This window comes from Labrus bergylta, chromosome 5, assembly GCF_963930695.1.
Source record: "Labrus bergylta chromosome 5, fLabBer1.1, whole genome shotgun sequence".
In the NCBI taxonomy this organism is placed as follows: Eukaryota; Metazoa; Chordata; class Actinopteri; order Labriformes; family Labridae; genus Labrus; species Labrus bergylta.
The window spans coordinates 6,717,232-6,741,832 of NC_089199.1; the positions used below are offsets into that span (position 1 = coordinate 6,717,232).

The 24,601-nt window shown below is 40.0% G+C and overlaps 1 protein-coding gene across 2 annotated transcripts in view; it reads right to left on the reverse strand.

Moving 5' to 3' along the window:
- The window catches only part of asic1b (acid-sensing (proton-gated) ion channel 1b), a 173,471-nt gene that overhangs the window by 33,162 nt on the left and 115,708 nt on the right, over positions 1–24,601 (reverse strand). Inside the window, exon 1 of one of the 2 annotated variants that reach the window (XM_029276533.2) lies at positions 21,891–22,861. The exons of the other annotated variant lie outside the window; for it this stretch is intronic. Within the exon in view, the coding sequence (XP_029132366.1) occupies positions 21,891–22,559 (669 nt within the window). The 5' untranslated portion in view covers positions 22,560–22,861. Of the gene's footprint in view, positions 1–21,890; positions 22,862–24,601 lie in introns of those variants that run through there. 2 annotated transcript variants of the gene reach the window in all.

A 24,601-nucleotide genomic window follows, 5' to 3' on the forward strand; every position in this document is an offset into this window, starting at 1 on the left:
TGGAGATATTTTTTAAATATATGAATAGTGTTAGCGTGTATGGTTTGCTGAGCTGTTAAAGCAGTTCACTAAGTGACCCAGTGGGAATATATGTACTAAATCACAGAGTTGCTTGAACTTTAAGCTCCCTGCATCTTTTTTTATGCAAAGACATGCAGATTACTTTACTTGACACTTTAACTTGTGACACCAGTTTGTCAGATCCATCCCTTATAAATGAACTCCTTAAAAGAGGGTGCCAGTGTTTATGACCCTTCATTTAAAGTTCTTTTTACAGCAATTTCATATAATTGCTCACCAAGATGTGTCTTGTCCATCCAACATTCAAATGGATTTCCATCTTTCCAGATCTGTGTTGGGTTAAAAAATAAAACAAGATGGCTGCTGGTTATGTTTTGAATCCTTGCATCGATTCAGTTGAAAATTAATCGGTCAATAGCTTACATTTGTTTACGTCATATGTGTTGGCTACTAAATCATGTCATGCAAAACCATACAAACTAAAATTTGGAACTAGCTACTTAGCCTTGCAGCCACAATACATGATTTATTGCCCAGATTTGGGCAATAAAAGTGGAGTCCAAATGCATGTTTATCTGAGTAAACTAATGATGTCCCTTGGAAGTCGGAGCCTTTAAGTTCATTTTGTGACTTATTCACAAAATGTTCTGTTGATAACAGGCTACCAAGCCAGGCTGCAACAACTTACCATGACAATTTGTTGACCAAAATACAGCCAATCAATCCACAAAAATGTAGTCCGAGCAGCAACCTGACTCCGGGAAAAAAAAAGGAATCAAACCAAAGAAAAAGATGCTAGAACTCTCAAAGCCAAAATCCTCTCAAACATGCAGGCTTTATCAGCAAGCTGCTGAACTTCTTAACCAAAATTGATTGACTGTTTTTACATTGAACTCTATTGTTCTTTTGTGCATGTTCTGATCTAGTGTGATTTGAAATGATTGTGTTATAGTCTTACAAAGTTTTTCTGTAGAGTGTTCTTGGGCAGTGCACCAAACTAATCTCCCGTGCAGGATAATAAAGTTGATCTAAATTTGAACCTGCATGATGCTCATCCACAACCATGATCTTCCACACTCCTTCTTTTCTGCTTGACTGCACAGAGGTCACATCACTTCCTACATTGATGTTATTTTTGGTGATTCTGGGCTGCTTTTTAAGTCCAGTCGATGCCTCACCCACCCACAGGCTACATGACACTGCACAGAGTGTACATGATTTGAGAGTCAAGCATTACCAGGAACAGATGAGATCACGCAACCACCAGCAGTTTAATCTCCGTCCATGTTTCTGGCTTCATAGAGGATACAGCCGTCTTACTCACTCTCACCCACGCCATGATGTCCCTTCTGTGGACAATAAGGTCTTCTTCTCGGGTTATTACTCATGATTTAATAAGTGAGGGTATCATTGGTGATGGTTGCATAATGGCTTCCCACTGAGATACCACGATCACGTACCATGCACCGATGCACCATGAGAATCAAGATATGCCGGGGTTGAACGCAGCTATGTTTCATGTAGAGTGCTTCTTCATATGTGAACTAGATTTTTTGAGAGAACATGCACACAAGGAAAGAAAAAATAACCTCTTTTGTATGTTACACTGCAAACAGTAGGCACATGAGCATGAACATTTGGTTGCATGTCAAGTTTTTGTTGTGCCTTTTATACATAGAAATGGTGGGAGGTGTATCAGAATTCACCAGAGATGCATCCTGACACTTGTGGCATTTAGCAGCATTTGTTCTACCCCATTTCCCTAGTCCGCTCATCTACACAGGGAGACATATCGGAGGAGAGCCTCTGTACAACAAAGCTAATCAGTCTGGGTGAAGGGATAATGATGTACTGGCTTGACAGGGGAACACAAGCCCATAACAAGTGTACCAACAACAGGATAACAAATGAAGTCACTGTGAAACTGCAGTTAAAGAGTTTCACTAATGAACCTGTTATGAATGCAAACATGGATATTTGTTGGGGGACAGTGGGAATATGTCTTAGGTCTATTTAATACCTTGGTGTCTGAGATGTAAATAAATCCTGTGTTTTATTGAGTGCTGAATAAATCATGACTTTACTGATGGATAAAGGCTGAGACACTGTTTTGAACACACCTCTACTGCTTCAATCAATTATAAAGTTTTTTTTTTAAATCCTATAATAAAAAGCTGCTTCCTTGATTAGTAATACCCCGAAAAGTGCAGCCTATTGATTTCTGAATGTTGTGTAAACTCCCCTAGCAGAACTTTAAATAACAAACTGTCTTTGTAAAGCATCTTTCATAAAAGAAATGTAGCTATAAATGCTCAATTATAAGGAAGTTAATTACATGAACTGGGTGCTTAAAATGAAAGCAGACAAAAAAGAACTCAAACAAGGAGGTAATGCTGTAAGTAATGTAGAATAAAATGTAATATAAAACCTTTTAGAGAATGAATGAATAATGGGGATAAAATGGAAATCAAGAATACAGCATTTGAAAGATTATGAAGAAGAGCAGGAGTTAGAAGCAAACTGCAGAAATAGTCCCCTTTATCATCTAAGTCATAGTTACTTAAAGGCTAAAGGGTAAGAGACAAGTTTTAGCTAAGTATTAAGTGAGCTGGCACCCTGATATTTATAGGCAGTGTGTTGCATAGTTTTTTGGTTGCAACTGAAAAGGCTCAAAGCACAATTGTCTTTTGGCTATTGCTGTGAACCTCCAGTATATAACTGATGTTTTATTAAAGGCAAATATTTAAAGGAAGATCTCAAACTTTCTTTTTATCCAAATTGGGCATATATTATGTACAATGCCTGAAACTATTGGTGGTTTTCTTTCATCTTTGGGATGCAGCTGCAAAATCTGTTATTCTTCCAGCACCAGCTCCATCATTTGACATGTAGAGTGATCTAGTTTTCTTTTGGCAATTTCAGATTAGACTTTTCATTTTCACCTTCATTCATGAAGTAAACAAGCTACAAAAAAAGCAAAAGTATGAATGCGTATTTATAGAAAACAATTGCAGCCAGCCAGAATATATGGTGCTGCATCTTGAACCTTTCAGACCAATTATGAGGATGCAGGATTTCTCTATAGAATATGGGCCGACTAGGGTTTACGTTGAAATCTTGTTGATATTGGAGAATACTGCTCATATGTACTGGCTATTTACTGCCAAATGGGAGTTGGTGATGAAGTTGCATTGGATGCTGCAGCAGCATTTACTGAAACACTGTAGTAAAGTTGTGTGTCATCGGTATAAGATGTCACCAAAAGGCCAAGTTGCAGGATAAATAATAAGAATTAAAATGGACCAAGGTCATTTCCTTGTGCATTCTGAACCCGCAGACCAGTGCATCAGTGTGCGCTGTGTTCCATCCGCGCCACTGACTCCAAAGCTGATTGCAGCCTCTCTAGTCAATGCTCGTGTTTCCACTGCACGCTCCGCTGTCAGTCTCAGGGGCATCCCAGAAGATCCACACTGTGCTGCTCTGCTCGAAATGTGTGCCTAGTCTATTTTAGACAGAGCCTGCTTCCAGCACACATCAAGCTGGACAGAGCAGATCTACCCAGAGAGAAAGTTGGAACAGGGAACGCCTACAGCATCTGGTCAATTTCAAAATAAAACACAACGTACAGACTGCTGACTGTTTATCTCATCATCAACATTATTTCAGAAAAGGATCCAAATGAACAGCAAATCAACCTCAGAATGGCAAAGTAGTCTGTTTTTATGTTGTACTCTTAATTCCCAAATAATCTTGTGAACTGGCAAACTCAGCTGCTCTGGGCTGGACTGGGCTGAGTTCTGCTTTAGGCACAGGTTCCAACAGTGAGGTATTTGGGTAAAACCACAGCACAGACTGAACACAACGCACACAGATGCTGTGGGGTCTCGGGGTATATTTCTCAGACACAAGGTCATCAGAGATTTATGCTAATCTTTGTCCTTTGACATATATTTTGTAACCCAGTCAGCAAGACAAAACTTTCCAGTGGTACAAAATCTGCCTTTGGATACAGGCGGACAGGAATTTAGTCCATTTTTCTTTTCAGAACGTAGGGTGAGGTGGCTGATTATTGTTGTGAAAGCAGTCTCTGTGCTGTGGTATGTTCCAAAGCCTGATTGATATTCAACCAAAATGACTTTGGATTTTATAAAAAGCCTCACAACTTTTTTCTTCAAGCAAGCAGATTTCATGCATCTGAAAAGGGCTGCCTGAGGGGAAAAGCACGTATGACTTACTGTCATCATAGTCAGCCCAATCTTCATTTTAAAGTGTGACTCTGTCTCTTCTAAAGTCATTTCAATGATGTTATTGAGACAAATCCGATGGCTTTCAAACATTAATCTGACGGAGACTGAATGACATACTGAAAGATATATTTATGGACACATTTTTTATTGTAGACCTGTCAGGATTACTACAATGAAACAAAAAAGGGATGTAATTACAGAAACATTACCAGTCCACAAATGTGGGTACCCATTACAAAGTGATGTTATGAATTTAAATCTCAGGCCATTGAACACCACAGAGTATTAGCTGCTTCATCGCTGGGAGCTCATTTGAATAAGAGTAATCAGTAGGATGGCTGTTTTTTGGGATGGATTTCTGCTTTGACAGTTCCTCTAAATGAGAAAAAGACTTCAACTTCAATCAGTGAAGTCAGTGAAGTAGCACTTGCTTTAAAGCCAACTGAGACGAATGAAAAGGCAGAGACAAGCACATAAATTAAATAGCAGCCACTTCACTTCATATCTTATCAGTCTTAGTTAGAAAGCCAGGATTACACCTTCTGGTATGCAGTGTGTGATACACTCAGGGCAGGAATATATGCTGTATGTTTCTCTAATTAGTCCACTCTAGTGTTGCAACTTGAATGCAAAAGACATTGCAGAACTATCTTTTCTGATACTCTAGACCTTTAAAGTATCTGTGTATAGCTAAATGCATATACAAGTGTTGGTAGTCTTTGCTATCATCTGTGATATTTGAGTGTTATTGCATCGACTGTTTTGTAGATTTGTTCCTTTTTCCGAAGTCCTCAGCTTTTAAATTCCAGCATGTCTGTAACTGAGACGATGATTTAAGACCAGTATGTATGTCAAGTACTGCAGATCTATGGGTATACAGGTGCTTTCTGCCAGGCATGGAAAACCCAAGTATGCAAAGGGCCTACTTTGTGGTATTTCATTTTTCTGCAGTGTGAATTTAGATGAAGCATATTTATGCTTGCACACTTGCAGACTACTTTGGGTGTATTGGGGCATGCACATCTGTGTGTATTCACTGTATTTTCCGTTTAGATAAGGCTGAATGTGTATATTCCTTAAGATAAGTGAAAGAGAGGGTTTGAGGTAGAGGTGAAATAGACCACAGCTTATCTGTGATCTGTTTGGACACACTGTTTGATTCATGACTACTAAAAGCAGCACACAAATGAAATATTTACTACTAATACTATTTTAATCCAAAAAAAGAATCCCCCCCCATACTGTGGACACTAAGGAGTAAATAAAGCTTTGGTGTCCACATTTTTCTGTGTATCTCACCGCTGTGCTGATGGCAGCAGTTTGTTTGCGAGGGCTCTGTGAAGTCGAGGCACTTGGCAGTTCATCAAACTGTCATACTGGGTCACAACAGGGGTGGACTTTGCCAGCCTGGACCTTGACATGTGTTGAGTCAAAAGACATGACACAGGGCGGACTCCCCCGTCCACCTCATTTTCCAACTTCCCTTTTCACCAATTCACTTTTCTGTACATACTTTGCCTCTGTTTACCCTCAATAGTAACAGTAACAAACCCACTTTTTTTTTTGCTGGAGCACGAACACAATGCTCTTCTCCTCGCCCTGCCAAATCTCTGTTGTTTGTTTTAGAATTTTAAGACGTACCCTCCAGTCCTCGTTCACACACTTTTTTCTCCCCTACCTTTCTCCTGTCTTTTTGTGATCTACTTATTCTCTCTGCTTATCCTGGTTGCTGCTGTCTTTTTTTTTGACTCCCACTGGGAATGTTTGTTGTTAATGCATCAACAAGGGAGCAGCCAAAAAGAGGTGTTGGAGGGGTGGAGGTGGCAAAGGAAGGGGGAGAGGAATGGAAATGGGGTGAAGACACAGGGAGCAGCAGCAGCAGTCGGTTTCTGTGGCTGTCGGTGCTGACAGAGGAGCAGGTGGAGTTTAACAGAGACAATTTTGTGTATATGTAATTGTGTACAAGATCAGGACAAATGTCATGGAAGGCCACTTTTCCAAAAGCTTCTCAATCGTATGGGCTATAATGGTGAATTAAAAACTGCATCTTGTAAGTGGTTCTCTACTGAAAAAACAATATGACAGATGAAAGTCAGTTCCAGTACCGTAAATCAGGAGATCGTATACACAGAGAGAGCTTCAGCTCATGACATTGAAACCAAGCTGAATATTTTGAGATGTTGCCAAAAGCACCCAGAGCATAAAAAATGTAGAGACACAAAGTAAAAGAGCTGTAAATAAATGTCCTTGTTTTTTATACTATAATATTCTTACTGCCTGAACACAGCGTAGTTTAAGCTAACTGTTTAACTTTCGTGATAAACATTTCAGAGCCTTATGTTAATGTTGAAAAATTGATGACTCTCTTTAAGACTCTTGTTGGCACAGATTCTGAAAAAAACTATGAAACTGCTTCATTTCAACAAGCACTCTGGCAATTTCACACATGACATGAAGGGTGCCCTTACATAAGGCCAAGTTGCCGGTACCATGTTGAAGCTCCATTTCCCCCCCTCCCGGTACGGCTTGTGTGAGTATGCCCTTAATGGACTGCATAGCGCCTTCTTGGAACCAAGCATTCACACTTCAACACACACTTATACATTCATACTTATCCACTGATGGCTATGCCTTCAGAAGCCATTTGGGGTTCAGTGTCTTACCCAAGGATACAATGACATGTAGACAGCAGGGGCCTGGAATCAAACAAATCTCCAATAAGAGGACACCCAGCTCTACTTCCCAGTGAATTCAGTTGAGAAGTACAACTCAATCTTTGTAATGGACCTTTTAAGAACAATGATCAACAACATTTTCTTGCATTGTGGCAAATGTAGTACCAAGTTGTTCTTGTGCTTGAACCATAATACAGTCTGTATTATGGTTCAAGCACAAGAACAACTTGGTACTAGAGTTTCAAAGTAGGATATTTCAGCTTCAACAGCTTTGGTTTTAACAACACTTTTTCTTGTGACATGTCTTGTGTGTCCTCCAACTTTAATCTATCTGAAGTGACCCTTAACATTTATTTTATTTTTTTAAGCCTTTATTAGAGAGATAGAACAGTGGCTATAGTCAGAAATCAGAGAAAGAAAGAGTGAGGAATGCCATGCAGGAAAGGAGAACTAACTAACTACTAACCACTCGGCCAATGGCTTAAAATATTTTATACATTTATCCAGAGATCGAATCCGTCAAGCTTGAGGAAAATAGTAATCCGGTTTTTGGTTAAAGTTGTTTTCACTGATTTGAGAAGAGTAGTGAGAGAAATAGTTTTGCATTCATAATTCAAAGGTCTTCTCCTCACTTGGAAATACATGGGTGTGAATACAATTGGCTATATCACCCTTGGATACTTAATGAGAAATTTGATATGGTGCATAAGTCATCATTTAAACATAAGGGTCTTTAAGGTGGGACACCTGATTCAAGAAGATTTTCAACCTTTACAGAAGTCAGTATAAGGGTCATACAAACGCACTACTATACTTTTGAAAAAACAAACAAACAAAGGAACCAGTTTTAAAACAGCCCCACCTAGTCTACCATAAAAGCAAGAGTTTGTTGTTAGTATGTTGTTGTCTGTGTGGAGAGTGATTGCTGGATGTTTCCTGTCCGTCACTGAACAAATAAAACCATCCACAATGTTTCTACATTTGTGGTAATGAGAATATTTTAAACCACATCGTTCCTTTTAACCTCTTGTAGTAATTACGCTGTCTATTTTGCACATAAATTAAACACATCTATCAAAACCAAATTTAATCCATACATTATCTCTACCACTTATCCTAAGAGGATGCCTAGGGCGCCTTAGCCAATCCCAGCTGACATTGGGCTAGAGGCGAGGAAAGGTCATCAGTCAATGACAGTTCTGACACAGACTGGCAAAGACTGACTGACAACCATTCAATATGTCATTCACATTTAAGGCAATTAAGAGTCAGCAATTAGCCTAACCAGCCTGTCTCCGGACTGTGGGAGGAATCCAGAGAAAGCCCAGCAGGCACAAAGGGAACCATGCAAACTGCACATAGAAAGGCCCCAGCTGGCCGAATCTTAAAAGGCCCATGTTGACCCATTTTTCAGTAATTGTGCGCTACAAAGCTAGAAAACGCTTTCAGCCACAGTGTGAAGCCTTTGAGCGTATGAAGCACTGTCTGGGGAAATTGCTGCGTGGAAGAACTTTCAAAATAAATAAATAAATACAGTTACTGAATTGTGCACAAAAATAAATCAACTCATGTTTGTATGGAGCCAAATCAAAACAAAAGTTATCTTATGACGCATCGCATCAGGAGTAGGTCTACACTGTAGACTCCTTGTAATATAAATTACAGAGATCCAACACTAAACCATCTATGAGCAATAGTGGGAAGGAAAAACTTTCTTTTAAATGTGTTTATGCTTCTATAAATCTGTTTCAGTAATACTGATAGTGAATTGTATAGCGTAGCTCTAATTGTTACCTTTCCGTAGAGCCCAGAATGATGCATCTACGTCAAAGCGTTCAGGAGTAGCAGCCTTTTTATCCCAGGTATGTCATCATGGTTACCGAGGGTTCTTTTGGAGTCTCCAAATGGCACAGTTTGGAAACGCCTTGACATACCCATAGAAAAATTATTTTCTGTCCTATTGTTCTCAAATTTGGACTGGAACTAAGTAAGGCTTTATGACACAGCCCAAATATTTTTTCAAGCTAATAGCTCCCAGCTGTAGTCCTCTATTGGCTTATTCTTAAAGAAAATATTCAGGCGGAAACAAAAATATTTTTTTCTTTGTAGTTTCAGCTTGTATTATTCAGAACCAGTAGTAAAAACTGTGATTATGGCTGTTTGGGAAGAAACTTCAGAGTGTTACCTTTCAAATGTGACCTTGTTTGAGCTGTAACTCTAAATGGTTCAAAAACAGCATTCAATTTGCTTTGGGTATGTCTGGATAGGTGGCTTATTTTACAGGATCTTAGAGGAGGTTAACAGTCAGAAACCTTGAGCTGAACTAGACACATAGGTGGTCAGCCATCTGTCTGTAGCTGCAGAACAGATTAGACAAATGGAACAAATAGACAGGCGGCAGTAGCTAAGTCTGTAAGGACTTGAGTTTGGATGTGGAGGGTCGTCGGTACAAGTCCCGTTGCGGACCAATATACACTAGAAGTTATTCTGGTAGCTGGAGAGGTGCCAGGGCACTTCCCGAGTACTGCCGAGGTAAATCTTGCATGCGGTAATTGATTGAACACAAAGTTAACATGCACTTGAGACAGGGAGATCTCAAGCCTCTTCACTTCATGAAAGTAGTGAATTTGGCAGCACCACCAGGTATGACACATCACTGCATTTATCTGAGAAAAGTTTGAGGAGTTTAACTGTACAAGTACGGTGGCTGGATGCATGGATGCAGCAGATTTATATGTACAGCACTGTGGGCAATAAGAGTATCCCTGCCTGCACGAGGAAACAAGGAGGACACTGCTTATTTATCTTGACAGCATCATGAAAGCAGGGCTGCAGAGAAGCTGGGAAAAAAGGGAAATGGTACTGAGGAATGACTTGCAGAGAACGGCAGCTTGTTATGGCAAACAGTCACACAGTCCCCACAGGCCTGATTCCTACTATTTACCGCTTAGGGAGAAAAGAATGAATTGCCTTTTGTGAAATAAACGCTCCCTCTCTGTCTGACATTTACCGATGATTCCCTCTCAAATAACTAAATCCCATCTATTTGCTTTATCAGAGGCATGGGGGTGAGATTCTTGTGCTGGTGTTGTCACAATCCCACACAGCAGGTCATTTAAGGAATGTATAAATGTGGAGGCAAAGGCTACGAGTTAAGGAATGTGGCAAATCGTTCATGCAACTGGTATCCCTCAAATGAACAGAAAAGAAAAATCATGGTTGCTTTTATGCATGCTTATTTGCTTTCTTTGTCAGAGTGGGATGTGTAGATCGATATTGATCTGAACTCTGTGCCTTAAACATGGATCCAAAGTCAAAGGTTTATATAGGTGGAGTTCTTTGCTGGAGCTGTTTTCTTGGCAAACAAAAGCAGTGACTTTATACGTCATGCTTCCTGAAGTCACAGGAGTGTTGTCATGTGTTGTCACTGAGAGCTTGACACATTGGGGACCTTTAACAAAAACCGAAATCCTGTTCAGGCCAGGACTCTGCAGAGAGATAAATAGTTGAACAGAAACAGCTCCAAGAAATAAACCCCCCTTAAAAAAAAGTCATCTTATTTTATTAGTGTATGGAGTGATACATTAGATGCAAGTTGTTGAAAGTGTTTAAGAAATAAACGTTTTTTTAAAGCAAGTGAAAAAATTTAATTGCAGCAAGTGACATGTTTTTTTTTGGCAGAAGGTGAAATAATTTTTTTGCAGCAAGAGAAATGTTTTTATGTTCTAGTAAATATTTTTATGTTTTGTGAAATGTTTTTCGCAATCATGAAATATTTGCACCGTTGACCTTCAGGGCCACCATAGTTCTCCCTGAATGTGTTTTTAGAGATTTTTGCTGCTGTGAGGGTCTTCTGCTTTGAGTCAAGTTTGGGTTCCCCTGTAGGCAGAGCAGTCCATCTTATCTTTTTGCCGATCGTGTCCTCTTCATATAAATAAGAATCTCCTCCTGCTGTCTTTTCACAGTAAATTATATCTCTCGCTGTGGATGTTTGCTGTGGTAAAACAAAGTCTATTTCTGCAGCGAGCTGTAATTCCCTTCATCTGACACCGAAACCCAGTGGCAGTCATTAAAAGCATGAAGATTAACTTCATAGAAATGATCAAACATGTCGCTGATGGTCTGGTTTGCTTAGCTCATTAAGACGCATCAGTAATGATTTCAGTCTGTTTCATAACCAACTCACAGGACAAGGAATGATGATAAAAACTTTAAATCAGGGACAGTAAAGAAAAATGATATCTGCTCTTCAAAATAAAAAGATCAAAATCAAATGAATAGTTTTGTCCTGGTCTTCATTTTAGGGGTAATGACAATCAATTAACACACACCTAGATGTGTTATGTGACATACACATGCTTCAGTATGTCAGGAGAAGCAACATAAAACACACAAACTTTAGTGTAAACAGCCAAACCAGCAGAAGTACGTTTCTCTCTGCAGATATATATTAACATGTCCCATCAATCAGCCTTGTTTTAAATAAAACTAAACGCCTCGAGCACCACCTCCCCCTACTCAAGAGACATATCATAAAATTCTTACTCTTTCAAAATATTACATCGACTTAGCTTTGATTTCTTATTCAGCATAACTAGATCCAGAACTTCTCAGCCAAGGAGATCCTCTGCAGATATCCTGCCACGTTCTATAAATATCAGTCCAAGCGCAAGAACATGTTACAATCAGAGGCTCATCAGCTGCTATTAACCAGATATTCTAGAGAAGGAAAGCCTTTAAAAAAACAGATTCTGTTTCTTGCAGTGTGTTTATTCAAGCTATAGATTTTATACACACCCAAATTCTGTTTGTTCTACTTGTCCAGAAACTTGTTTCGCACCAAATAAAACTGGCAGGTTGTTAAAGTGCTGGCAAGATGTGTTTGTGCACGAGCGTATGTGTGTGTTAGACCTTATGTCAGGGTGCTGTCAGACATGCTGGGAAGGCAGGACTAACGAAGGAGGGTCGATGGTAGTCCAACTGGCTGACAACTCCCGAGGAAAACTGACATCCATGCAAACAGACACACACACACACACACACACACACACACACACACACACACACACACACACACACACACACACACACACACACACACACACACACACACACACACACACACACACACACACACACACACACACACACACACACAAGAGGAGGTTCAGACTGCCAGAAAAGCATGAACCCATCAGTCCAAAGCCAGCTGCACGGTGGTTTGCACCTAAATGGATCTTTCATTTTGATTTCATATTTTGGCTGCAACATAATAATCCCTTTGGAGATACATTAAAGGAAAGCAAGTATGATGGATGAAGTCTTCCATAAGTGTGTATGTTTGTGTGTGCAAATGGCAGTGTGTTAATTGCTGGCATGATTTATTTTCATAACTGCTGCAGCTTTAACACAGGTGTCCTGATGTAAACCTGTGGGCACAGAGGTTGTAATTTGAATCTAATTTATTTCATTCATACATCGTTTGCTTCCTAGACAGATGTTATTGGTGTGAAAATTTGCATCTGCTGTGCTTATTAGGTTGCAGCACTGAATAGTATAATCAGCTCCTCCTCTAAGATTGCCTGAAGGTAGCAGCAGCAGCAGCAGCAGACCCGCTGAGATTGACTCAGAGACTCTGGGATGAAACAACAACCGCTCAATCAATAGAGTTTGCACTAACATTAGCTCAGGGCCGGCCAGTTTACAATTTTGAGATTATTTGCTTTTTTAAAAAGCAGTTTGCTGATGCTCTTATCTAGACAGTCTAACGGTGACTGAGCACTTCTGTGTTCCTATGGCATTAAAGTCTGTCTTAAAATAGGCAGTTAAAGATTTAACTTTTGGGGCTTCCACTCGATAGGACAGAAGACAGAGGCGAAAATCAGCGAGCGAGAGTGGGGAATGATATGGGAAAGGAGTCGGGGGTCAGACCCCGCAATGCCTTTAGGCACCACAGGTTCAAAAATGTTTAAAGTCTGCTTTGTCCATTACATTTTTATTTTATTTGTTAAAAAAAGGGGACCAAATACTTCTTTACATTAGTGTTACTGTTTGCTGGATTGTAATAGAGTAAGCTTTTAATTAACTGTCATCTATAGCCCCATGGCAGGTTATTATTTAAATTATCCACTTAGTTCTAAAAGAAATACAGATTTCTACACAAAACCAAGAGCAGTGAATCATAAATACAACATTATCAGGGACTCTTCACAAATATGTGTCTGTATAGGATGGTAATGCAGCTTATTACTAGCCATATTTACATTTACTGTTAGACAGTGACCTTTAGTGTCTGCATAACAAATTATGTGATCAAAGAAAGAAGTCAGTTGATTTCGCATACAAATAGTGCATTAAAAGCAGGACAGTCTGCATTACAGGGAGGAAGTCGAGTGGATGGACAGGTCAAACAAACGCAGGACACGAGTCCATGAGATATTTACATTAATTAACCTTATTAGTTATGTAACTTCCATCCATCCATTATCTATACTGCTTTTCCCATTTGGGGTCGCCAGTGGGCTGGAGCTGATCCCAGCTGTCATTGGGCGAGTGGTGGGGTACACCCTGGACTGTTCGCTAGTCAATCACAGGCAATGTAGAGACAGGCAAACAGCCACACTCACATTCACATTTTAGGGCAAGTTAGAGTCACCAATTGACCTAACAGGCATGTCTGTGGAGGAAGCCGGAGCACCCGGAGAGAACACCCATGCATGCACAGGGAGAACCTGCAAACTGACTCCGAGGACCGAATTAGAAACCTCCTCGCTGTGAGGCAACAGTGCCATGTCACTTAATTGAGGTAAAGTAACTACACAACACTCAAACCAAAATGTGACCCTTTGTTAGTCTGCTGGGTGAATCAGTAGTGGGTTCATTGTCGATGATTATACTTTATGATACAGCGACTCTGTGATAATTGATACACTGCAAGACAATCATATATCATCTTCAGCCCCTAAAATGGTGAAGTGCAGGATTACTGTGTTATCTTAATTCACTGCAATTTGGCCCTAGTTTCCCCTCTCATCAAGTTTAATCTCTTATCTTGTCACCGCTGTCCGACACTACTACCCCCATGCATTCTTCTTCTTTTTATCCTGCTGTCCAATTCAGATGCAGTGAGTCAAATTGGCAGGGAAATTTGCTTTGAGGGCCCTTATTTTCATGACAATTTTGATATTTTGTACCAGGGATTGGATAATTGAATCTAAGGAGTCAGGACGACAATCCCAACCCTATATTACTGGTTCTTTTCCAATGGTCTAACATGCTGTTTGAGAGTAATTGACAATCACATGTATAAAGTCGTCTGGATTAATTCTTCAGTCGATGAGTATTAACATTGGAATTGATTGCCACTATTCTACTTTCTACTAATTGATTCTACTAATTGATTATTCTGTTTTGGCAATTTCTTAAAAAAAAACACTGTACTTCTCTATTTTCTTAGATGTGAATATGTTCTGAGTTCTTTACTCTTTGATGACAGTTGATTGAGTATCTTTGGGCTGTGGAGAATTTTTTTTTTTTTACCATTTTCTGACATCAATAAGTTCTCTTATTAAACTGATATTACTTGTAATAAAACGTCTTACATAAAAACTATAGACAAATTTGATTCCCACTGTAAATATGTGTGTCCCGTTTTCTACAACCACAAACACACCTGTCTAGAGTTAGGAAAGGCACCGTGCTGATTTTACACTCCATTACATAAAGCCCCTTGCTTCGTAAAGGAATCCTGGCAGTCCTTGCTGACCACAATAGATGCAGTCATCTATGAAGCTCTGGAGAGGAGAAGCAACTAGAACACGTCTGGCCAGGCACCCTCGAGGCATCCTTTTCCACACTACACACACACCACTTCAAAATCTCTTTCTCGTATGATTCCATGCACATAACTGCAATGAGAACAGTTTCTTTCTATGGCCCAGACAGTCAGTAATGTACAATTAATCTAATAAAGTAACTAGTTTGACTCTGGCAATTACACATGAGCACACATAAAAGCATGTGGACACAAACTGGAAGGAGTTCTGGAAGAAAGAACACACATCCCCACAGAGAGAGACATAAAAAGAGCAAGATCACTAAGCCAGGCTCCACCACTCTTAAAAGGACACCACCTTTCTCCTTTACAGCTCCTCTTCTGTCATTCAGAGCCAAACCATTCATCGCAGCTCAGATGTAAAGTACAGGGAAACAATCCTTGGAAGCCATTAAGACCCTCTCATCAACCTAATTAGCTGCTAGCAAGTGGCTATTGGCCTTGTTTTAGGACATAGGACACTTGTCATATGTCTTATTCATACATAATTGCTCCAACCAGACTGCAGTATCCCTCATTTCCACATCATTAGGCTTCATTTATCATGGTTTGAGAGTTCCTGTGAAAGTTCCACCCTTTCATTTATGACACTTTAATGATTCATTAGCATTTGGGTTAAGACATGTTGGCCAATACTGAAGACAGGTAGCGATGTATCTGTGCAATTTGAAATGACCCAGGGTTTTAAATCCCGTCAGACTCGTCTTAACAGGGAGTGAGTGCTGCTGCAGCTCTGGTCAGAGGACGACTGATGAGAGATGTAATTAATAGGGGTGCTTTTGAAAACACAGATCACTCAGATGGATAGAGACAGAGAAAGGACACAAGTGGCAAAGTGTGATAGTGTCGTTACTGGAACTAAGTCCTTCACAGACTGAAAGAAAGTTGGATCAAAGGATGGAGAGAGAGAGAGAGAGCGAAGTGATTGAGGGATGGATTTCTGCCAGCGCTGTCCACAGCGAGCAAACCTCAGCTCCATGTTTCATTTGTAATATTTATTCTTTAATCCCCACAACACACAAATAGAGCATAATCCCTCAGGCAAACCGCTATTTCAACCACTGTTTTCCCCACTGGCAGACGCTCTGCTCCTACATGAAGCATTAACTGGATACTGGTCACCGCAGCTCAGAGGGTCTGATGTTGTTCTGTGAAGTGAGAACCAAAGAGTCCTTTAGAGATGGGATTAAGTGTATTTCTGAATAAAAAGAGAAAAAGGAACAGCATGCAGCATCGCAGTGCCAAGAACCCCCATGAAAGCCGGTTAAAGGCTCTGAGAAATTGTGAAACACTGCCCCCTTGTGATCACTCTTTGATATGAATGGAATTAAAGCATGTTGGCAAGCCAAAGAATTGCTGGAAAGCCTTAAAAACAAAGTCGATTAGTATCAGAGGCACCAATTTCACTAATTAGATCATCACACTGGAGATTAAAAGAAAAAAAAAAGCTTCCCTGTAATGCATTAGATCAAATGAAATCTAATGTAAATTAATGTAAAAATAAGATCAGAATCCACTGTTAGGCTCTGGGCTCAGATAATTTAATTGCTATAATCTGTAGCTGTGTGTAAAAGAGGGAACATTTGAACTTCACATCCCCAAAAAAGAAGAAGCTAAAAATGGCTGAGAAGATGGGTCTTGAGCTATCTGATTATCAGTGTGACCATAAATATTCAATGACCCTGTGCTGTCACCTTTCAGAAAGGGGAGGAGGCACTTTACCATCGCAAGCTTGTTCATTTCAAACTCAGGGTCCATAATGACCACTTTACGACCAAGCATACACTTAATCCAACTCATTTCCATAACATGAAAGTTGAAATCCATTACTCCTGAATCATTTGCACACAACATTGTGAGACATAACAGGGGGTTGAGACAAGTAAACCTACACATTAGGGCAGTGTTTGCTCTCCAGCAAAGATGTGTATACTTCCAGACTTTGTCTTGGTTGTAGCGTTGTCACGACATTAGGATTTAAAAAATTAATGTGAAACTAGTAAAAAATATAATTATAATAATAATAGCTTGAATTTATAAAGCGCCATCGATATCCATTGCAACAAAAATGTACTGTAGGTCCTAGGCACTTGATATTGGGTAATTTCTTGTTTGTAATAGGCAAACTCCTGCACACTGTCTTAATCACACACATATGTTGGCAACAATTACACTGAAGCATTATCAACGTATTTGCGCAATTTGACCCGCTTTCTCTCTCGTTTTCTCGTTGCAGCTTTTGGTTAACAACAATATCTGTAGTTCTTTAAAAGCTCCTGTACTCTTCCATACTATCGATCATTATATAAAAGTTTGCATCGTTTCAAAACACCTGGTATCGAGAGTAATACACATTTCGCCGCCCTCACTGTGTTGTCGTGCTTGTATTGCCTGATGGATCTCACTTCAAACCACCTAATGAAACAGCAGGAATCAAACATAGATTAAGCTCCACAGAAGGCGTTCGGCTTGCATGATGGAAAACAGCATAAATCACAAAATGACTACATATTACAAACAAAGGGAAACAAAATCCATTTCCATTTGAAGAAGTGACAGTTTAATTAGCCTAATTGCAGAAGGTGTAGAGGAACTGTTGATCTGCAAAATGACAGGAACAAATTGAGTTCAGCTTGCCCTCCAAGCTTTATTCATTCAGTCTTTGTTATTTTTTTACAGAGCATATATTGTGATGTACTGCGCTCTTTTTTTATAAGGGTAATTTGCTAACATCTAATTAATCATGGCATATGCTTGAAGATTATTACATTACACTGTCCCTGATACAATCTCTTCTTTGCAAAGGCTGCTTTGAGCAAGTGCTGAACCATAACAGTATTTACAGCTCAGAGCCATATGGCGAGGCTAGTAAAGACATTTTCCGCTCTCGCCGTTCCTCTGTCCGTCTATCTGTCTGCCTTTCTGTCCAAGCCCAGAGCACACAGACTGATGCTCTTGAGGACAGAGGAGAAGGGTGTAACAGGAGCCACTGGCGGATTCTGTTGACAATGCTGAGCTCTGGAGAAAGGGAAGCTGTAGCTAATGGCCTGGGGTTGAAGCCGGAAGCTGGGATTTGGATCACGGCTCTGAGGGGGGCTCACATTCTGCTCTGGGACAGAATCGCAGCAACCTGAACCATCTATCTGTAGGGCAGCAGCAGACTCCACTATTGACCCGTGTGTTAGCCAGAGATCATCGCAGTGCGCACACAGACTGAAACCAACTTTCACATACACAAACATTGGACAGAGACGGTGGACAGAGATAAAAAAAATAAAAAAAAAGTAATGGAAAGAAAAGCCACAGAGATTGAGAGAGACAGAAAGCAATCAATCAGCTCACCTCCCCTCTCCACTGCTCCTCAATAGTCCAACAATAGAGTCTGCAAGGCCATTAGTGGCTCTTAGCGCATGAAATAAACACACACCAGCAGGACATCAGTGTTCCCCGCTCTGGGACTCGCAGTGCTGCCAACAACCACATTACGCAAAATAAAAACACTTTATTGATTTACCACTCTGAACAGAAATACTTAATGCTGTATATGCTGTTAAGTAAGTTAGTCTGCCCTATTGATATTACCAGGCCTTAGCTTCATGCCGCAAGGAAATCGCTAACATGATAGCAATAATGCTAGTCTATCTTTTCTGTGTTTATAACCAAGATCAGTGTGTTACTGTCATTTCCCCCACAGCTTATCTCATTGTGTTTTCTTTCCCAGAATGCTCGATTCCTCTAAAAAAAATAAGTGCTACTCTTAATGCTTCATCTCAGAGTGCTCTTACCGAGACAACTCAAACATTTATACACCACCTTTTATACAGATTGAGAAGCTCAAAGTGTAGAAACAAGAGATTAAAACATTGCAGGCTAATTACAGCCAACAGAAATCTTGCAAGATAAAACCAAGCAATGAAATAAAATGAAAAACAGGTTTTAATTTTTAATCAAAGTTGATGTTTTCATCTTAAAGTATGGAACAGAAAAAAGGGATTTTCAAGTGAGAAATCTCTATTAGCATTCTCATGGGGAGATTTCTTTACGACCTGGTTATCAAACATGTCATTGAACAACACTTATTATATTTGCATTACACTTCCTCGAAACTATCTGGAACAGTCTGAAAGCTTTGGTTCATCATGTCTGAGCATGAGCTGAAGGAACGATCAGTGATTATATTAGTGCGAGGCTGTAATGCAGACGGGTTCAGGTTAAATTGACATTGGCTATAATTAGCCCCAATAGAGCTGACAGAGAAATGATTACTTGTCACTTGTGTTAGTCAGGTCTTTAGCTTCACTGCAGGAACAACTACACCTGATACCTGCAGACATACACACAGCATTTCTCTCACACCCATTTAACCAAGTGGTTTCTTTTTTAAATAGAGTCATGCATTCATTGATATTTAGTATAAAAGCTTCTTGTATCGTAAAGAAATCAAGGAACAATATTGTGTGCAGTAAAAACAATGTTTGGCAATATATTCCAACCCTGGAGTATAATCCTCTCTTTAACTATTTATGATGGACAACTTGAAGATAACTGGGTTCATAGGGACACACTTCCTTCTAATTTAAATGCAAGAACGTGTCATTGCTTCACCAAGGTGTGCACAATGATAATGTGATCCATGGGGGCACCTCATCTATTTGAAAGTTAAGACATTTTGAATGCAAGAATGAGTTTTGAAGTGCAGTATGGCAGTAACGTCTGTCATTGAATAAAGCCTGGTCACTGCCTCGCTCAAACGCTAATAAAACGGCAGACTGCACCGCTGTCACACAGCTTTGTCTTCTTAAAAAAAACACATCAACAGGGAATGACAGCAGACCCAATTTCCCCTCAAGGACAAAGGCCCTTTGTAACTGATCGCTGGACTTGGGCATTTTTCAATTTGTGACTGCATAAGACGCTGAAACCTAAATTAAATTCTGTAGAGTGAGATGTAAAGTGGCTGTCAAAGGAACTTTTAACACTCTCTTTTTGTGGTACAATTAAACCGTGCTTTCTATCTGCACAATGTGGCGACATGTCAGTGTTTGGCCTCACAGTGAAGGAACATCTTCAAGCTATTAAGACCTACATATTGCTATAAAGGAGAGAATAAAAATGCTATTTGTGTTCTTTTCTATATCCTCCTTTTTTTAACTGCGGCAATCATTCCATTTCACTGCAGGATCATTAATTTCCTCCTGCCCGCACACACTGTACTTTGTAAATAAATCCACGCTGATTTGAACTGTTTGCCCTTCCACTTAGGGAGCCGCCCTGGTGTGATAAAACACACTCTCACAGCTCTTCTTTATCTACTCACACGTCCACATTTTCCTCACACAAGTCCTTCTTTTCACATTGCACAATCAATTTCCATAAACTTTGTTTTGGTTGAGAGAATACAGCTTTCCATTTGTGAAGCCTCTAACCCCATAATGTCAGAGCTGCTTTCAGTGTTGATTAACTCTTAAAGAAAGGCTTAAAATATTGAATGTCATTTCATTCTGTTTTCTTCTGCCTTTAATCTTTCCTGCATCAAATTAATAAGTATATATGGCACCCTTACATATTAAGCACATTTATATGCTTGTGACAGTCTCAGTGGTGTATTGACATTGATTCTAATTATCATTTCCTTCCTCAAAATAACTTCAAGGAATTCAACTTGTGATTATTATGATTAACTGTCCATTATTTATTAATGTGTCTCACGATTTTCTGGCACTGAGGTTTATATATGAGGATTTGTTGATGTCTTTTACCACAGTCAAAACCCCCAAAATGTTACATCTAATAAGAGAAAAGTAAACCAACACTTAATGACATAACAGAGATCCAAAGCTTGATTTTTTTCCCAAAAATGTATGTGAAGAGATTACTTTAATGAGTAAATGATTATGAGTAAAGTTGCCAATTACTTTCCCATGGATCGACTAATGGATTGAACAAAAAATCATTGAGGCATGACACTAGAAACTTTGTTCAGAAACATCTTCAACTTTCACAGCGGCGGTTTTAATTTTTTCCACAAGTCGCCCAACAATGATGATCATTATAAAAATAAATTGAACATAAACAAAGGCATCTGGTAAGCCATTTAGTCTAAATGAGAATGATATGTCATGTACATGCATTTACACACTGATGTAATTGCAACTCATGAAACTTTAGCACATCCATTTGCAGTCGGCTCATATGATTCCATAACTGAGCAAAGGTCAGGCAGACCAATAAACCAATAGCTGGAGATTGTCAACACGTCTTGGCAATTCAGTATTCAACTCGTGCTGTCTGATGTGCACATTCAAGGGAACTTTAGGCAGCACACAAAATCAAAAATACCAACAATTCAGCAAATGAGTGACCAGCAATAGGCTGCCCTTTAGTTTCCTGCAGGCTACACAGAGATTCTTTCAGCCTCATTTAATTCAACAACACAGCTGTTTTCCAAAAAATGTCACTTTAAGTAATGGAAGCCGCTTTAATTTTGTCTGCTTGTTTTTACAAGTACATTGGTTTCATTGAAGCAGATATGCCGAGTTGGCAGTTGTTTTTATTTCCAGCAATGACTTGTGATTGTAAATCTCTTAACTACTCCACAGCTATAAATCATCTCTCTCTGCTGTTTCATTTCAGTTCTTGCAAAGTCCTTAGTGTTGGTTTCTATTCAGCCAACTGGAATTGGGTTTTGTCCTTATTTAATCACAATGAACCCAAACACGAGATATGCCTTGATTTAATTAAATAACCTCCTCTCTATGATAGATTTAGGATTCTGACTTACACCATTATCAATAAATCCAATATATCAGACATATATGAAATAGCATATAGTGGCAACTTGTGTTGGGGAATATTAATTTAGAGATTTGAAGGAATGAACTCAAACAGAAGATACTCATCAATGAAAAACAGTAACTGCTGATCTACATTACATTTGAGATCCTCGTATGCAATATTTGTCTTCCATATAGGCAAATGAAATACCTTATGACGCATAAATTGCCATCTTGCCAGTGTGATTTCTAATTTAGGGTCTGATGGTTCCCAGAAAGATCAAACATTGGTAAGTACTTCAAAGCATTTTCTTCTCAATGGGGTCTCAGGGCATCTTACCTCTCTGAAGTTCTCTGGTCCACAATCTAAGCCTCTGAAGTTGCACTCCAGCAGCATGTCCTCCATGCGGTGTCGAGTGCGATTGTAGAACTCATCCAGGCTGAAGCGAGAGCCCGGCGGACGATCCGGCTCGGGTGCGAGTGGGAACCCAGGCGCCATCCCTTCTTCAAATCCGAGCAGAGGGCCCATGAAAATCAGGTCACTGTAGCTCATCTGAGACTTCCGGACAAAGTTGTAGTTACAAACGGTGACAGCCGGGAAGGTCATGTTGTTGGCCACTTTTTCATCCAGCATGGTGATGCGATCGTATGCGAGATAGTAAATGATTCTGTCGGCTATCTGGAACAAGAAGGCGGACAGAGCCAAGGTGAAGACCACTGCCCAAAGACCCTGGCGAATACCGAACTTCTTGTCCTCCACAAACACATGGTTGGCGCCATGAAGGGAGCAACCGCTGAAAAAAGCAGCCAGGTCGTCCACCTCGCTGACGTCCTCCTCGTCATCGAAATCCTCGGCTCGGCTACACCCATCCAGGTAGTCCTGTGAGCCCCCGTCATCGTAACCCTTCTTCACGCGCTTGTAATGGTCTTCAAATCCGTCTTTGCCATATCCCCTGGCGGACTCGTCGTCCGAAGAAAAGGAGATGGTGCACATGATCCGGACCGGCATGGTTGCAAAATGAATGAAGTAAAAATGCTTTGAAATAAGAAAGTCAGAAGACCTGTCCTTGGATGGTCAAAGAGTCCAAAATCAGAGGGACAAAGTTGTGGTAAACATCTAGACCATCAAAAATCGTACAATAAGAAAAGTCCAAAATGTAACAATTCTTTCATAAGATATTTCCTTAAAGATTGTCCCAAGCAAAATCAAAACATCATCTGGATCAAAGAGCAACAAGATTTAAAGAGGTAACACCTTCACCTCCCCTCTATTCACATCTCGTCTGCATCTCAACTGCCTAGCCTTGGTTTGTCCTTGTGTCTGAGGGGCAGATCTATCCCTTAGAGCAATATCCAAAGAAACCAGAAGAAGATAAGGAGGAGGAGGAGGAGGAGGGGAAAGGAGGTGAGGCAATGAGGAGCATAGGAGACACAATATACCCCCAGAGGGCCCGGCTACAGGTCACCGTGCTGGGGCAGAGTTTCACCGTTTACAGGAAAAAACACCAGGCTTGACGCAGTGGGAGAGAGAAAATGAGACAGAACGGCAGCCAGAGTTGCAGAAAGCAATAAATAGGCTGTTTATTTCTGCTGATATTACCGTTCGGAGTGACCTCACTCCACCCCCGAAAACACAATGATCTAAGCACAGTTGTGTAATCAAATGCAAATAATACCTAGGTGTTGATGAAATGACTACCAATGAGGAATTGGAGAAGATTAACACATCTGAAGCTAAAACATTCTTAAATGCAGTGGTTTTATTTCAAGTTCTGCTGTGATAATGTATTTTTTTAAGTGGAGGGAACAACACTAAATAAGAAGCGTGCTTTGAGAAGATATAAAGAGAGGATGTATTAAGTTCATGTGTGGTGCCTAATTAAGAAATAAGCTGATACAAAGCAAACACCAAATGGAACGGTCAAGGAATTTAATCAGGCCTTCCATTTGCTCATTGTTATTTCAATCTAATGGCTCATTTTACAAACAGATCTCTTTCAAATTACAAAGCCTCCACACAGCTGCGGGCTGCACCTTGTAAAGCGAATTAACTGACACCAAATATGTACATGTAGTGGAGAGAAGAAAAACACACATCTTTAATGGATCCTCTCAATATTGAATATGGAGATAAATGCAGATTCCCAGAGGTGGTGTTGGTTGTGATATGAAAAGGAAATGTATGAGACCGATCCATCTATATCGATCTGCCTCCATTAGACTGCAAGGATTATTTTCAGAACTATAATGGTGCCAGATAATGAAACGTTAGATCCATTCAAGAAGGATATCAGCTCTCTTTACCATAAAAACCAACAGCTAATGATACCAACCACTAAGGAAAAGCTACATTAAACTTGTAATGCCAATAGAGAAACACATTACCCGGACTGATCCATTGTGTCAGCCTTTTAAACAGTAACAGGCTGCCAGCGTGTTTTCATGAGAGAGGGTGAGAAAGGGTGCAGACTTGGTCAATATGTGTCTAGTTGCAACTGTGAAGATTATCCATCACAGGGAAAAAAAAAACTGCTGCTGATAAGAGAGCAAACAAAGAAGTTGTGGCTTGGCCTTGATCCGGTTCTATCTTGGAGCCTGTTTAACAGCAGCCAGCGATAGCCTCTGGTTCTTGAATATGTATTAGTGATCACTAGATAGCCTCCAGCATCCAGCCTGACCTAACAAGAAGGTCACAGAGCTCCCTCGGCTGCACTTTCTCCGGGGCTTGTGAGAGAGGAAACATGAATATTCAAAATCATCTTGGATTTGGCACCAGACTCCAAGTTGTGAAACTGCTGTGGAGGAAATTAAACATCGCAGAGGAGTGCAGTGAACCTCTAAATAATATCAGCTGATTAGGTTAATGTACTTTGTGCGGAAATATCTTAATTACATTGTCAGGACAGATTTATCGAAGCACACAAGGTTGCTATAAATCTGTGTTTGTTATGGCAACTCTGTTTTTCTCAAAAGAGATAAATCCCAAACCAAACATGACTGTCTTACTAAATTCTTCTCCATTTATCTCTATTTTTTTTTAATGTCTTTTCA